Here is a 16,480-nt window from a genome sequence, read left to right as displayed (position 1 = left end):
AACTTACTCTACTAACCTGAACCCGTTACCTAACAGTCTACTAATTTACTCTCATGAGAGTTAGTTGACATGTAGTTGCAAAGTTAGCACTTTGTCTAAAGTAGACCATCAAATACAGTGTAACCGAAAAAATGTAAAGAATTTAAATAAAATTGAAGAAACAACTTTGTATAAATTGTATTTTCACTTGACATTGACATTGACATTTCACTTTACTTACTGCAGAAATTATTGTGGGTTTAATTATGACCGCCGCTAGCGTAGCTAGCGAAAGCGGTCATATAGGGATTGTCAAAGTTTTTTTTTTCGTTTTTTTTCCCCGTCATCTACTGAATTTTTCGTAAACGATACCAGGGACACCGAAACACCGGGGAACATGAAATTTGGTGGGCATGTAGCCCCACTAGACTTGTACGGAAAAATTTCGTTTGGTCCCCGGGGGCCACTCCCCCCCCGCGCTGGGCCCCCCCAAACCCAAAAAATGCAGTTTTTCCTAAATAACTACCTGAACCGTGGAACCGAGGATGAAGAAATTTTTATGGTATGTTGGTCTTAAGGGCCCACATCAACCTAGCCCATAATCACTCATTTGTGATTTGCGCCCCTTCCCATAAAAAATGAAAATGCAATATTATTCTGCTTTAATCGCCCCTATCTTCAGTGGAGATGTTCAGAACTGCACCATATTTCATGTGTATGATTAACTTGACATCCTCTGGGGGTATGCTAAGTTTCGTAGAATTTCATCCATGGGGGGGTATAAAATAAATTCATTTATGTGCACATTTAGTGACTGTACACTCATCGGCCTGTAGATGGTGGTGTTGAGCGAAGGGTTGCTGGTTTAGGATGATACTGTCACACACACACATGCAGGAATACAAACAAACGCAAGCATGCACACACAGACATCCACACGCACAGACACACACCCATACACACACATACAAATCCACATGCACAGACACACACACACAAACACACACGCGCACACACATGTACGCACGCATACATACACGCACAGACACACACACACACACAGACACACACATACACAAACACACACACATACACACACACACACAGACAGACATGCACATACTACTACTTTTTTTAGGTATATACATAAACACGCAATACAGCCAAATTGCTCCACGTCATTTATTTTTGTGGAAAGCCAGTGCAGGCCTGAGCGCCGGTCATATTTTGTACCGCCATGCGGTACATCTAGTTAAAATTGTATGTCGGGTTTTTTAGTACATAACAGAAAACATGATTTTAAAAAGACATCACAATAAACATTAAGTTCTTTCCAATTTGTCTTCATTAATAGTAAATAAAGTTCATTAAACACTGACTAACAAAGTGTTTTTAGTCTTATCTAAAGTTATAATGTACAGAGCCCCTAAAGGGACATGGTGGTGGAAAAAAAATATGAGATGAGAGAAAAAATAATAATAAGTCAATGCTCTCTCACAAATGTTGCGTTCCCTCAAGAAACTTTGCATTCACTCGCAAACCTTTTGATTTATTTGCGAGCGAATGCAATTTTTTTTTACAAGTGAACGTAAAAGCATTTTTTTCCCTCCCATCTCCCATTTTTTCCATCACCATGTCTCTTTAGAGGCTCCATAAAAATTCTACTTTCCTATTATAGCTAATTTAACTTTTGGTTAAATTAAGTTGAGTTGTAAAAAAATCTAAGAAATATCACTTTGATTAGTATATTGTATGGCCTTTATAATAAATCCTCTTTTTTACTTTGTATGAATGTTTTTGTCTTTGGGAAAATAAATATTTTGGATTAAAATATTAACTCTAAATTTAAGGTTTGATCCAACAAATTAGAGTTGTTTTATTTTAAGTTGGTGCAAATTATAATTTTGTTCAGTGCATGTTAAACTGCATGACAACGAAGCTTTTTTTTTTTTTTTTTTTGCTGATCCAAGATCTAGCAGTTTGTACCAGTTAGGTGTTGACTACTTGCTATCATGTTCTTAAACAGTTAACTAAGTGAAGAAATCTTCTGATGTATTCTCATTGCCTTTCAGGCTGACATCTATGGTTATTTGGTCAATGTAGTGGACGATGTGCAGACATTCCTGCTGAAAAATAAATTACCTGATCTGGAGCCCAACATCATCAGCACTCCTAATGTCAATGTTTACGTCAACAGGTAGGACAATCAGAGTTCAATCAATCACTGTGATCAGTGGAAATAAAATATTATATAAATATATATAAATATATAAATTATATTTATAATTTTTTCTGGTTAGGTTATCTCCACCTAACCTCCAGAAAGAGCCTTTCAGCGTCCAGAACAGTCTAGCCAGCTTCAAGCTTCCAAATCTGGGCTCTGATATAACACTGCCTGTAGATGAGCCAGTGGATGTGAAAGTGAGTGTTTTTCATTCACCACAAGCCATAAAACATCTATACATGACTAAATGAGATCATTTATTTATTTGTCCTGCACCAAAGCCCTCCTGTCTTTCATGTGATTATATATTCAAGTTTGTTGAGGAAACATCAGCAAGTGTAAAATTTCTGAGTTCATTTCCTATTAAATCCTCCATTTACCTGTCTTTAAAAAGTTATTAGTTAAAAGTGCAACAAAATATGTCACTATTGCTGATGTACAGCAGACAATTTTAATTTGTTCATTCAAAAACATTTAGTCAGGAATGATTCAAACTTGCAACCTTTTGAAATTAAATATTCTTCTGAGCCACAATTCTAGTTGAAATCCTAGGATTGCACTTGTTTGGATCTTTTCTACAATAACATATGTCTTGGGTGCATTTTATTATGCTGTACTAAGGTTACAGATCCTTTACACATACAGTGCTATGCATAGGTTTATACACCCATGCTAATGTTGACTAAAAAGAGGAATAAAAAATCATCTTTTGGAAATTGAACTTAATGCCTTAATTAAAAAAATCGTAAATAAATAAATGTTCTTCCTTAAAATACAGGGTGCATAAGTTTGGACACCCCTATGTTAAATTCCCATAGAGGCAGGCAGATTTTTATTTTTAAAGGCCAGTTACTTCATGGATCCAGGATACTATGCATCCTGATAAAGTTCCCTTGGCCTTTGGGATTAAAATAGCCCCACATCATCACATAGCCTTCACCATACCTAGAGATTGGCATGGTTTTATTTCAGTTAGCCTAAAAGCTGGTTTGATTTGCATTGAGAGATGATCTTATGGAAAGTACTCCATGCCAATCTCATGGTGAAGGCTATGTGATGATGTGGGGCTATTTTAATTCCAAAGGCCAAGGGAACTTTATCAGGATGCAATTAAGGCATTAAGTTCAATTTCCAAAAGATGATTTTTTATTCCTCTTTTTAGTCAACTTTAGCATGGGTGTCTGAACTTATGCATAGCACTGTATAATACAGTACACATACCTGTCCTTTTTTTACAGATGACACATTTTAACATTGATCCATGGATTGAAGGTCAGCCCATTCATAGTATTGTGGCTGGTTTGTCCCTTTCCAAAACAGACGGCTCTGGCATTCCAGTGGCAAACCTCACTGAGGAGATTGAGGTAAGAAGACGAATTACCTCTTGACAGTAACTGGAACTGGAAAGGTGAAGTGTGTAATATTATGCACCACTAGCATCACCAAAATGGATTTACAAAAATAACAAATGGACTTGTAAGAGTAATTTTTGAAACTGCATGGGGAATTAAATGTTCAAAAGGGCTTCTCGTTCTAAACCCCGCTTTAACCCCGGGTAAAGGAACATTTCAAACGTTGTTAGCACCTTTTTATTTACCTGGGATTATGAATCGCATTATGGTGCCAAAGCTGTACAGTGTAAAACGATGCTGTATTATGCTGCGTTCCAGACAACTCTGAATTTGGATTTTTCCATGTCCTACTCGAAAATAACATCTGGAATGTCGCTCGAAGTCATATTTCTGACTTTTAATCTGACTACTGTTTTAATAGTACAATTAATAGTTTAATAGCGGGTAGCACAAATCGTCAGTCCTGCTTGCTGCCTCCACCAAAGAGTAGGGCCCTGTCCCAAATGGCACACTTTATATGCACTTACGTTCTTGTGGACTTACAATGGCTACCACGTGCACGTGTCCGTTATGTCCACAAGACTGTAGGGTGTCCCATTTGTCATTTTAGGTTTCAGAAGGGTGCTCGTGATATGTGAAGAAGGTCGATATGCGCCCTCGATGCACACTTTTGCCGAAACACTGAAGCGAGCAGATTTCTTCCTGACAGTCAAAGCGACGTTACGTCACAAAAGTGTGGACATGTAGGAAGACTGCAAGTGCTTAGTTTGCCATTTGGGACAGGGCCTAGGGCTACCTTGTGTCAAATGTAAAAACACTTTAACATTAGACTTCAAGTTTATATAATGATACCTTAACTTTTTCTTTGTGTTTTTACACTGGCATTTTTGGTATTTTTTTATATTTTTGCCATAATTGACACAAAAACACAAAAAAATTCACTCGTTGTGTCATGGCGACATCTTGTGGTCAACTCATTTAAATTGAGATATTCCCACATCCAACATAGTCACGAAATCGGCTTAGCAACAGACAACATGTGCCACATATTCACGTTGGACAGTTACAGAAACACTGCCAATCATTTCAGTGTGTGAGGGGGAAAACGGTAAATGGTGACATAAAACGCGACAATTGGGAGTGAAGAAACCGTTTAATTTTTTTTTTACCTTTATAGTACAAAAAGTACATTCAGTATAAACTGGAGAGTACAGTCTGCAATATATAATATGTGAACGTGGTTGCGTGCAGCATTTGACCAATCAATGGCACTGACACAGCAAACATGCAAATAAGGGTGCTGTATGTAATTTTTTGGGTTGTGCTAAAGCAATAAAAATATCATAATATGTTTGCAGAAATTTAGGAAACATGTTAAGTTACTAGTCCTGTAAAGTCTAAACATCATGTATTTTCTTCTCTGAGACCTAACTCTTTATTGATCTGTATAATTGTTATTTACTTTCCCTTTTATCTGTTCTATTCTGTAATTAATTAATTAAAAAAAATTTGGGGGGGGGGTAAGGGATAAGCTGGGATAAGGGGTAAAAAAAAAAAACTAAACCATGTCATTGTTAAGACTTAATTTCTGACTGATGTTCATGTTCAAAAAAAGCAAAAAAAAAAGAAAACATGTTAAGTTCACATACCTGTACTCTGGAAAAATGTTACAGACAGTTATTTTACTTTGAAATGTGCGATCTTTGTCGGATTGTTGGTGGATCAGGTGGAATTGTGTTTTGCAGCCATGGAAGCCAGCAAACGAACTGGGTCAGAGATCGCAGATTCTACCCGACCTAAAAAGCTTCCGCATCCATCTAAAAATCTCTATGAACGGGAGCATATTAAAACACAGATACATTAGCTGATCGATATACAGTATAAAGCTTGTAGCTTTCCAAGCTTTCCCTGAGTCCCAACTCTCTCCAACTCTTCCCAACTCTCTCCAATATCTTGAATGTGGACTGCAGTAAACATTTAGTGCCAGATTTACTAACAGCTTGCGGCAGCCCAAATCTTATTTTGCCATTAAAAAAAACTACTGTCAGGATTTACTAAAGACTAGTGCTAAAAAGGCATGGACAGGGTTATTTTTGTGGCTGACCTTATTGCATATGCATTTGTAGGAGTTTCCCTTTCAGATTAAAAATGTATGGGAGGAGAGTATTTAAATGAATCACGCATGATTTACTAAGGTTTGTGCTAGTCAATTTACTGGTATTTGCGGCATTATTTAACGCCCCCCAAAAAGCATGTCTTAAACCAGAAAACCAGCTGTGTCTGTGTTTTTTAATTTGCGCGTCATTAGTAGATCAAACGCAGAACTTTCCACTCCCATCGGCACTTTTTTGGTTTTACCCTCTCACGCTAATTTGCCCAATTTAATAAATTTGACCCTTCAAGGGTAACTCTCGGCAAAATTGAACCTAGGCTCTTTTTGTTAATCTAACAGAGCCAAACTTTCGTGTAAAAGCATAATTAGAATGGAAACGCCACTTTTAAGATTGATACCGTATTTTCGTTTTAGGTAAAAATGCCTTTTGAATGGGAGTGCATGGGGCACTTCTATGATAGCATCAAAATCGCTATTTTTAAAACACTAAGGAGGCTCGACACAACATGAAACTGTGCTCGAAGTATCACCAGGGGCTCTACACATGAACTCGAGCATTGACTACATTGTTTTGTACGACTCATTTTATCAGTTAGTGTTTCCGGTGGCTGGAGATCTACTACTTTTGACTGACAAAATTCCAGCCACTGAAAACACTAACTGATAAAGTGAGTCGTACTGTCACGATCCACACACAGGAAACAAGGGAGAAGATCCAATTGCAGTAAATATTTATTAGGGAAATCCGTATCAGTGGTCAGGTCCAGGCATGGGTCAAAATCCGATAAGGCAATCCATAACAAGACACAAACAAGAACAGGCAGGAAACAGAACACAGAAGTGGCGTGATAAATACAAGGACTCCGTGACACACACTAAAACAGACAGGGTTATATACACAGGGAATAGACAATGATAATGGGGAACTGGCTGAGTGCAATGATCAGTAATAAGGAACAGCTGAGTGCAATGATGAGACAAGGATCGTGGGGAATGTAGTTCAAAATATGACTGACACCGTGAGGAAGGAGGACATCTAGTGGACATCTGGAGAACACAACCTGACACCGTGACATAACCCCCCCTCTACGGAGCGGCTACCAGACGCTCCAAGACAACAAAGACCACAACACAAAACAAGAGTCCAGGGCGGGAGGTAGAACAGTGAATGATCAGTGGGAGGGATGGGGGGCCAGGTCCATGGAGGGGAACAAGGACAGGGGGTGATGGCTTAACTGGTGGCCAGGGCGGAGATGACAGTCCATCTGGCGGCCAGGGCGGAGACGACAGTCCATCTGGCGGCCAGGGCGGAGACGACAGTCCATCGGTCGACCAGGTCGAAGCCAATGACCCATCGGGCGACCAGGGCGAAGCAGACGACCCATCGGGCGGCCAGGGCGAAGCAGACTTTCCCTCGGGTGGCCAGGGCGGAGCAGGTCGTGCAGGCGGCCAGGGCTGAAACGACAGTCCATCGGGCGGCCAGGGCGGAGACTTTCCCTCGGGCGACCAGGGCGGAGACTTTCCCTCGGGCGGCCAGGGCGGAGACTTTCCCTCGGACGGCCAGGGCGGAGACTCTCCCTCGGGCGGCCAGGGCGGAGATCTCCCCTCGGGCGGCCATGGCGGAGACGACCCGTCGGGCGGCAATGGCGGAGACTCAGGAACAGACACCGGCTCAGAAAGAGTAACAGAAACTGGCTCGGCGATGTCCATCTTGTCCAGAGACACTGGCTCGGCCATCTTGTCCGGAGACACTGGCTCGGCCATCTTGTCCGGAGACACTGGCTCGGCCATCTTGTCCGGAGACCCTTGCTCGACCATCTTGTCCGGAGAGACTGGCTCGGCCATCTTGTCCGGAGACACTGGCTCGGCCATCTTGTCCGGAGACACTGGCTTGGCCATCTTGTCCGGAGACACTGGCTCGGCCATCTTGTCCGGAGACACAGGCTTGGTGGCTGCCATCTTGTCCGGAGACACTGACTCGGCCATCTTGTCCGGAGACACAGGCTTGGTGGCTGCCATCTTGTCCGGAGACATTACTCGTTTCTCAATACCAAGTACGCAAAGTTCGGACTTGAGTCCTTGGTAGTTCGGACTGACAAGTTCGACTCAGGAGAACGAACTCCCGAGGACGGGAGGACACAAGTCCGATAATTCTGAAATGGAACAGCGGCGTACTTGATAGTGTCACTCAGCTCGCTCTGGCTACTCCGGTTATCTCTTTATAGGCTATAAATAAAACAAAATATGTTATAAACCACCACTTTGCCTCTTTTCATTTTCATTTAAAAAAAAACTTTAACATAATGGCCACACAAATGTGGTTCAGGCAACGCAATTGATTATCTTCACTGCATATTTACAACAACACGAAATATAAAGCACAACCCTGACTCTTTTTGTTTTCATTTTAAAAATATGATGAATAAAAAACATTATAATATTGATCATTAAAACGAACATTTAGCAAAAAGAGACAGGGTTGTGTCATTTAATTTTATTATATATGTATATACAGTGAAGAGAATGTAGGCAACATGTAGGCTATAATAAAATATTTTATATGTTTTAAATATATAAAATAAAATGACAACCTTTTTTGTTAAATGTCAGTTTTAATGATCAATAATAGCCATTCTAAAAGTATAAGTAGCCTAAAAGGTATAAGAAGCTATACAATAATAAAGCCAACGATTCAGTCAAACATAAGTCAGCTCTCTAGGCTACATCGTTAAAGTTAAATAGACTAACGTTAAATAAAGCTATGAAACTTCACTTTGCCCTCAGCTAAAACGTTTTGCCAGGGAACAAATTATACATTAATGAGACTAATAAAATAAATAAATCGCCTGTTGGATATACACAAGACGATTTATATCTCATGTTAAACCACTAGACTAGAGACATCCGAGCCAACGGCAAGTCAGCAGCACTAGCCGAGGAAAGGCTGTTCTCGGCGGGGTACGAGCGCCGAGCGTCCGATTGCCTGGTTCTCAAAACTCCGAAAACGTCAGACGAAAATTTTCAAATAAGCGCTATCTTTATAAATAAACCAAAGATTTGAGCTTTAAACAACTACATTCTCGCCTTTTTTTTTTTTTTTTTACGCGGGGTTTCTCCTCTGCTATTGACGCTTGCTGGTTGGTGGTGTGAGATGCATTCTGGGATACCTGGCTGTCTCGAGTTCGCACAAGTCACCTCTCGATGCATCCTCGGTAAAAGGGGCGGATCAAGAACACATCCGGGGATTCGAACTGGACTTGGCTAGATGTGAACTTTGAATTGGAACAGTACTAGGGCAGCGACTGATGACGTTTCACAAGTCCACAAGAACACAAGTACAGACAAGAACGCATATTGAAAAACGGCTATTGACTCGGCCATCTTGTCCGGAGACAATGACTCGGCCATCTTTTCCGGAGGCCCTGGATCGGCAGACGTGACGTGAACAGTCTCTGGATCGGCAGACGTGACGTGAACAGTCTCTGGATCGGCAGACGTGACGTGAACAGTCTCTGGATCGGCAGACGTGACATGAACACTCCTGGGAATCTCTAGGATCTTGAATAGCATAGAAAAATAATCCAATAACGTTTCAGCGGCCATGGCAACAGCGGGCTGCTCGGGCACGGCATCCGGGAAAACAGCGAGCTGCTCGGGCACGGCCTCCGGGAAAACAGCGGGCTGCTCGGGCACGGCCTCCGGGAAAACAGCGGGCTGCTCGGGCACGGCCTCCGGGAAAACAGCGGGCTGGGGAAAGGGGGCCATGGTGGAGAGTGGTGTTGGACTCCCTCTCGACCAGCCACTCCTCTGCGACCTCCCCGGGTCCCACGAAAAATGACTAGGCGGGTTCCCTCAAAAAAATCTCTCCTCTCCTGCTCGGTGGCTGGGGAAGAGAAGTTAGTACACATACCTCTGGATCTTGTGTGAGACGGAGTCCTTCTGTCAGTATCCACACACAGCAAACAAGGGAGAAGATCCAATTGCAGTAAATATTTATTAGGGAAATCCGTATCAGTGGTCAAGTCCAGGCATGGGTCAAAATCCGATAAGGCAATCCAAAACAAGACACAAACAAGAACAGGCAGGAAACAGAACACAGAAGTGGCGTGATAAATACAAGGACTCTGTGACACACACTAAAACAGACAGGGTTATATACACAGGGAATAGACAATGATAATGGGGAATTGGCTGAGTGCAATGATCAGTAATAAGGAACAGCTGAGTGCAATGATGAGACAAGGATCGTGGGGAATGTAGTTCATAATGTGACTGACACCGTGAGGAAGGAGGACATCTAGTGGACACCTGGAGAACACAACCTGACACTGTGACACGTACAAAGCCTTTTTAAACGAAAATACGGTCAATCTTAAAAGTGGTGTTTCCATTCTAATTATGCTTTTACACGAAAGTTTGACTCTAGTAGATTAACAAAATGAGCCTAGGTTCAATTTTGGCGAGAGTTACCCTTTAAACCGCTAGCTATCAATATTACATACTGCACCTTTAAGGGTTTAGAAATGTACAGTATACCCATGAATACCCAGGAGTAATTGATAACCCTGGGTAAATTATGAGCAGCGTTTACCCAGGGTTTAGAACAACCCGATATGAAAATAAAAAATTTCATTCAAAAGCTGACTTGAGTGGGCATGCTTTTGGACAGGGGAAAGAATTTTAACATCATTACTTCAACATTGCACTTATAAAAGTTTATATCATCAGAATGTGTAAATAGTCAAGAGATTTTATTGGTGAAAACTGAAAAAATGTCACTTCGGTCAATCTCCAGATCTTTTTACCAAGGCTGGACACAGCAGTGAACAGCTCAGTTCTAGATCTGAGAAACTCCAGCACTTTGATGATCAATATATCCACCCCCAGCATTACTCTGGTCTTAAAGTTACATCCCTCTGAAGAGTTAACACTACTGGTACTGCTGGGTTATCAGAACTATCCCACTGAGGAAAACCATGTGGCCAAAGTTACACTTCCTCAACAAGGAAATTCACAAGGTGAGTCATTTGCTGGAAACAACACAATGGTTTGTTAACAATGGGAGCTGCAACAAACACTTTTTTTACTTTTTGTAATATTTCCATACAGACCAAAGGTACACATGGGTACTGGGCCCCAGTGACATGACAATAGACGTGGGCAATTACTTCCTCCTGATACGACCTGTTGTTCCTCCGGGCGTAAAGTCTGTTAATGCATCAGTAACAATTACATCCATTACTGCTCAGTGCATTTTCTGGGAAGAAACCAGATCCAACTGGAGTGACTATGGCTGTAGGGTGAGTGGTGACTTTTTCTTTTTGTGTGCCAATGGTGGAAACCATAAATGTAAACGTTGCTGACCTCTGACTCTGATTAAGGCCCTGTTTACTCCTGGTATTAGGATGTGTTTTGGTCGATTGGATCACAAGTGGACGAAGCTAAATACAGGTGTAAACGGGATCTAAAATGTTTTGAGCTTGCCAGACGGTATTTAAACTTTTGTCGGCTGGAGACCCAAGTTTGGTTTGAAGACGAAAAACGTACCAAGCACAATGTTCTCTCACCATTCCTGATTTCTAACACACACTCACAGCGTTCTGCGTGATCTTGTGGCTGTCAAAGCTGAAACGAAAGCTGATGCTCTCTGTGTGTTTTTCCCATCGATTCCGTGCGCGTTCATATGTAAATTGCGCAAGCTTATTTCATCCATTAGATTTAATTCAAAAGCCCATACATTTACCAGCCCATAGACTCTTCCCTCAAAGAAATCAGGACAGAAGTGGTTAAAAGTGGACAAAAGAGTGGTATTAAAACACCAGGTGTAAACGGGAATGTAACTCCCTCATCTACTTGTGATCCGATCGACCAAAACGCATCTTAATACCAGGTGTAAACAAGGCCTAAGTGAAGTTCAAATAAACAATGAATCAATGAAATGTAAATGACGTTTGCTATATGTCAATTTGCATCAGTCTATCAGTTAAAGACTAACAACAAGGCCTTAGCTGTCAAAAGTTTAGTTGTGCGATAACACTCTTCTTTATTCTTTAGGTTGGCCCTAAAACGACTGCAGAAGTTACTCAGTGCCTGTGTACTCATTTAACCTTTTTTGGGAACAGTTTCTTTGTCATGCCCAATACGGTAGATCCATCCAAGTCTGCTGAGCTATTTTCCAACTTTGCAAATAACCCAGTGGTGGTGTGCTTTATCGGGTCTATCTTCCTAGCTTACATCCTGATCGCGGCATGGGCGCGCAGGAAGGACCTGCAGGACAAAGCCAAGGTCTGTCTAACTTTACTGCATCTATAGCCTCTAGACCCTGACCTAGCCAACCATGAATTCTTTGTTTTAAAGTCATGCTGAAAAATAATAGATCCTATTTACTTTCTTAAGCCTTTAAACCCTTATATGATCTATTATAAAAAAATATATATATATATATATAAAAAAAAATGCATATTCGTTTTATTCAGAGGCCCATAATAAGCAAAAAATATGCAATTTGGTGCAGTTGCTGATATTTATATGGCTTGAAATATAGATTTCAATTTAATCAGGTATTTATAACAGTGTAGCTACTGTTATTAAGTAAGTAAATACTGTATATAACTTACATAAAATGCATATACATATTAGTTATCACTCTATATCTCCCAATAATATGTCTTAGTAAGATGATATTTAAATGCTTAGTTTTTACTGTGGGGGCAAAACATATAATGCAATTCAATACAATAATAATTTAGAGATGAACAAATAAACGTTCCTCAAAAGCCTGATGGCTCATATTTGATACTCACATTTTAACATAATATTTCCTAAATATGATGTGATGATCTAATAAGATATATTCTTTGAAGGTGAAGATTACTGTGCTAGAGGACAATGATCCCTTCGCTGAGTACCTCTACTTGCTGAAGATCAGCACTGGACATCGCATGGGAGCCTCCACTTCATCGCGGGTTAGCATGTGCTTTTATCGTAAGCACTTCTTCAGGAATTCTGATCATGTGTTGTTACAAACCAACTCTGCATTGTCTCTTCAGGTCATAGTGACTCTACAAGGTGCAGAGGGAGAATGTGAGCCCCATCATCTCACTGACCCCGATAAGCCGGTGTTTGAAAGGGGAGGAGTGGACCTGTTCTTACTGACCACTGCCTTCCCATTGGGAGAGTTGCAGAGCATCAGACTGTGGCATGACAACTCAGGAGATCATCCTGCTTGGTAAAATGGTGTTAAAAGAACAGTTCACCTAGTCCTACAGTCATTGTCTACTCACCTTCACTATTTGTCCTAAAGGTGCAGTTACACTATACTTTTCATTCAATTGACTTCCATTCATACACATGTGAAATGCGGTAGAAAAGAAACACAAGCTCAAGCGAAGAAATTTTCGCTGCTTTCCAAAGTTCAAGTTTGTTCAACTCTGCCCTGCGAATTCGCATTACGTGAAGACGTGTGACCAATAGAAGACTGATACGCCACACCGTGACATTTTCTAGCTGAATTAAACGAACGCAAACTTTAAATAAGCAAGATTGCAGTAAAGTGGAGTAGATTGCATATTGAATTTCTTTATTTTTTAAGACAGAGTGAGATGTCAATTTGCGACCATTGCAGTGTCCATAGAAATTCAGCATGCTCAAAGTATTGTGTGATCGCAGCTTAAAGTATTAAATAAATAAAAATATATAATGTAAAAAATAAATAGAAAGTATTTTTTTGTCAAAGTGCTAACTATAATGTTAGCAAGACACATAATTGCATGTTAATTGCAATTCAATGAAAATTTATGATAGTTTACATTTATATTAAATGCAATTATCTGAACTTCTTTCTCTGTACATCTTTACATGTAATTTCATAATCACTTCTATTGTCTTTGAAATATGGTTAGTATACTGCACAATTTACTGACAAGCATTTATGATAAACTAAAATTTACTTTAAAGTCCTCATGTAGTCAATAATTGTGTCCCTTAAAACTAATCTTTGATCACCAAAATTACATATTTAAAAGTTTTTTCCTTCATCTTCATTTTTAAGAATGAAAAATGAAAAATAAAAATAAATGCCTTAAATAGCTTGAATATAACTCCACACCCTTGCCTCATAAGCAGTTCTATGAATATGCAAATTAGCCCCGCCTCCACTCACTCACAGCAGCTCAGAGATCCACTCGTTGACGATCACACGTTGATCTGATTGGTTACAATGTAGTTTGTGACGTCAGAAACACCAGCGATTTCAAGAGACTGTCTTTGGTTCACTGCAGTTTTTGAGAAGAAAATAGAATGTAAAATGGTGTTGACTTATGAATTTGTACATGGTTTGTCTTAAAGCATATTAAAAACACCACATAGACATATAAACAACATTAAACGCTTGATTTTCACTACAGGGGGACTTTCATTTAATTTCTATTAAAACCTGAATGTCATGTATTATGAACTTTAAAGTAATATTGAATAACACAGCAGTTAAAATAATAATCAAGTACTTTACATGTGATTTCATATGTTAGTGAACACATTAAAATAAGTGTACTTCTTTAAAGCACAACAATGATTTTAAATGCACCTTAAAGTAAAATTTTTATTTAACATTATTACAAAATCATACTTTAAAATTGTTTTTAAAGAGATAATCATGTAAGTAGACTCTCTGTATGTGCAAGTGGCCTATAATTTCATTAAAACTATATTATCTGCAAGTACAATTTTTTAAACATACTTTTAAAATTTAAAGTGCGCTACAAGTGCACATTCAATACAATTAAGTGCACTTCTTTTTCCACCAAGGCTTTTGAAAAATGACTTTATATTTCTCAGGTATGTTAACTCAGTGATGGTTGAAGACCTGCAGACTGAGCAGAAGTGGCACTTCTTGTGCAGCTCGTGGCTGTCTGTTGACATAGATGATTGCACTGTTGAAAGAGTGTTTCCAGTTGCATCAGAGATGGACATGAAAGGCTTCAGGTGAGTTCACTATCTTGCAGCACAGCTTTTTTAATGAGAATATTTGAAAACGCAACTAAAAGACTTTCCTTTTTTGCAGCAATTTGTTCTTCATGAAGACAACAACAGACTTCTGTGACGGCCACATCTGGTACTCTGTGGTCAGTCGACCCCCCAGCAGTAACTTCACCCGTGTGCAGCGTGTCTCGTGCTGTTTCTCAGTGCTGCTCTGCTCCATGTTGACCAGTATCATGTTCTACGGGATTCCCACAGACCCCACTGAGCAGACAATGGATATGGGTATGATTCAAAAAGTAACGGTTATACTTTATTCAGTAAGTCCACTTTAGACATTATAAAACTACATATCAGCTTACTTTCATTAATTAGCAACTACATGTCAACTAACTCTCATTGGAGGATTAGTAGACTGTTAGGTTAGGGTTAGTAGAATAAGTTTACATGTAGTTTCAAAGTTACTTATAGTCAGTAGAATGTCTAAAGTGAACTATCGAAATACTGTTACCGTAACATAATTAATTATATAATAGTCTTACTTGTGTTCAATGGCATGGACATAAACTATTTATTAACTTCTAAATCCAAAGATGAATTCAAAAATGCACTTGTCTTGCCAAAATACTGTAATCGTGTCTTTGAATGATGCCAGTTTTTAAAATAATGTCCTATGATATATGTGAGTAATAAATAAATAAAAAAATCATATAAATATTTGAACATTTGATTGACAGCTCTAGTCAAAACTGATGTTTGGTGGGTGTTTGGATTCTCTTTTATCCAAAGGCCCGATTAATTTGACCTGGAGTCAGGTGAAGATTGGCATCCAGAGCTCCTTTATTGTGTTCCCCGTGAACCTGCTAATTGTGGGAATCTTCAGACATTCACGTCCCCGAAAAAAGAAGACAGAGAAACAAAAGGCACATAAGCAGCCTGCGCCTCCTCAGATGGAGAAAGAGATCCCGGATGAGACCTTCTCTCCACATGTTGAGAACAATTTAACAGTAGATTTCCTTATTAAAGTAAGTCCTTCATGTTTAATTAATTATGCACATTATTTTTGTTTAAACAAAAAGTAAAGCATGTTTCAGCAATAGTGATGGTAACAGATGATATTACTTTGATATACAGTATGCCATGTCTACTATATTCATGTATCTACACCCTTAATAATAAAGGTTCTTTAATGGCATTGATGGTTTCATGAAGAACCTTTAACATCTGGAACCTTTCCATTGCACAAAAGGTTCCTTAGACTGGAAAAGTTCTTTAGGTTAATAAAATGTTCTTCATACAAAGAAAAAAAAAAATCTTTTTAGAACTGTTCACTTTAAGGGGAACATTGGGGAACCAAAAATGGTTCTTCTATGGCATTGAAAACCCCCTTTTGGAACCTTTATTTTCAAAGTGTACATATTGAATAAAAGTAATTAATTTGACACATCTTACATGTACTTGCTATAGTAATAAAATGTAAAAATGACATGTAGTTAAAGGGTTAGTTCACCCAAAAATGAAAATTCTGTCAGTAATCACTCACCCTCATATGCTGTTCCAACCCCGTAAGACTTTCGTTCATCTTCGGAACACAAATTAAGATATTTTTGATTAAATCTGAGAGCTGGATCACTCCTCCATAGGTTTCTATGTAATTGAAACTTGCAAACCCAGAAAGTTAGTAAAGACATCATGAAAATAGTCCAAGTGACTACAGTGGCTCAACAAACGACGAGAATACTTTTTGCGCACAAAAAGCATAAAAAATAACGACTTTATTCAACTATTTATTTTCATCTGTGTGGGCCTGAATGAATTCACGTAGTGTAACAGCGC

The 16,480-nt window shown here is 39.4% G+C and overlaps 1 protein-coding gene across 1 annotated transcript in view; it reads left to right on the top strand.

Annotated features, from left to right (window-relative positions):
* Positions 1-16,480, top strand: part of pkd1l2b (polycystic kidney disease 1 like 2b) — a gene marked incomplete at its 5' end in the record, with an annotated part of 38,515 nt that overhangs the window by 10,177 nt on the left and 11,858 nt on the right. The window contains 11 exons of the mRNA XM_084109665.1: positions 2,052-2,176; positions 2,280-2,400; positions 3,442-3,567; positions 10,464-10,686; positions 10,778-10,968; positions 11,723-11,953; positions 12,532-12,633; positions 12,718-12,896; positions 14,504-14,650; positions 14,730-14,929; positions 15,434-15,669. Coding sequence (XP_083965791.1) covers positions 2,052-2,176; positions 2,280-2,400; positions 3,442-3,567; positions 10,464-10,686; positions 10,778-10,968; positions 11,723-11,953; positions 12,532-12,633; positions 12,718-12,896; positions 14,504-14,650; positions 14,730-14,929; positions 15,434-15,669 — 1,881 coding nt within the window. The remainder of the gene's footprint in view (positions 1-2,051; positions 2,177-2,279; positions 2,401-3,441; positions 3,568-10,463; positions 10,687-10,777; positions 10,969-11,722; positions 11,954-12,531; positions 12,634-12,717; positions 12,897-14,503; positions 14,651-14,729; positions 14,930-15,433; positions 15,670-16,480) is intronic.

Source organism: Abramis brama (assembly GCF_963993115.1).
Source record: "Abramis brama genome assembly, chromosome: 3".
In the NCBI taxonomy this organism is placed as follows: domain Eukaryota; kingdom Metazoa; phylum Chordata; class Actinopteri; order Cypriniformes; family Leuciscidae; genus Abramis; species Abramis brama.
Note: the sequence above shows the minus strand (reverse complement) of the source record. Positions and strands in the feature narration are given on the sequence as shown.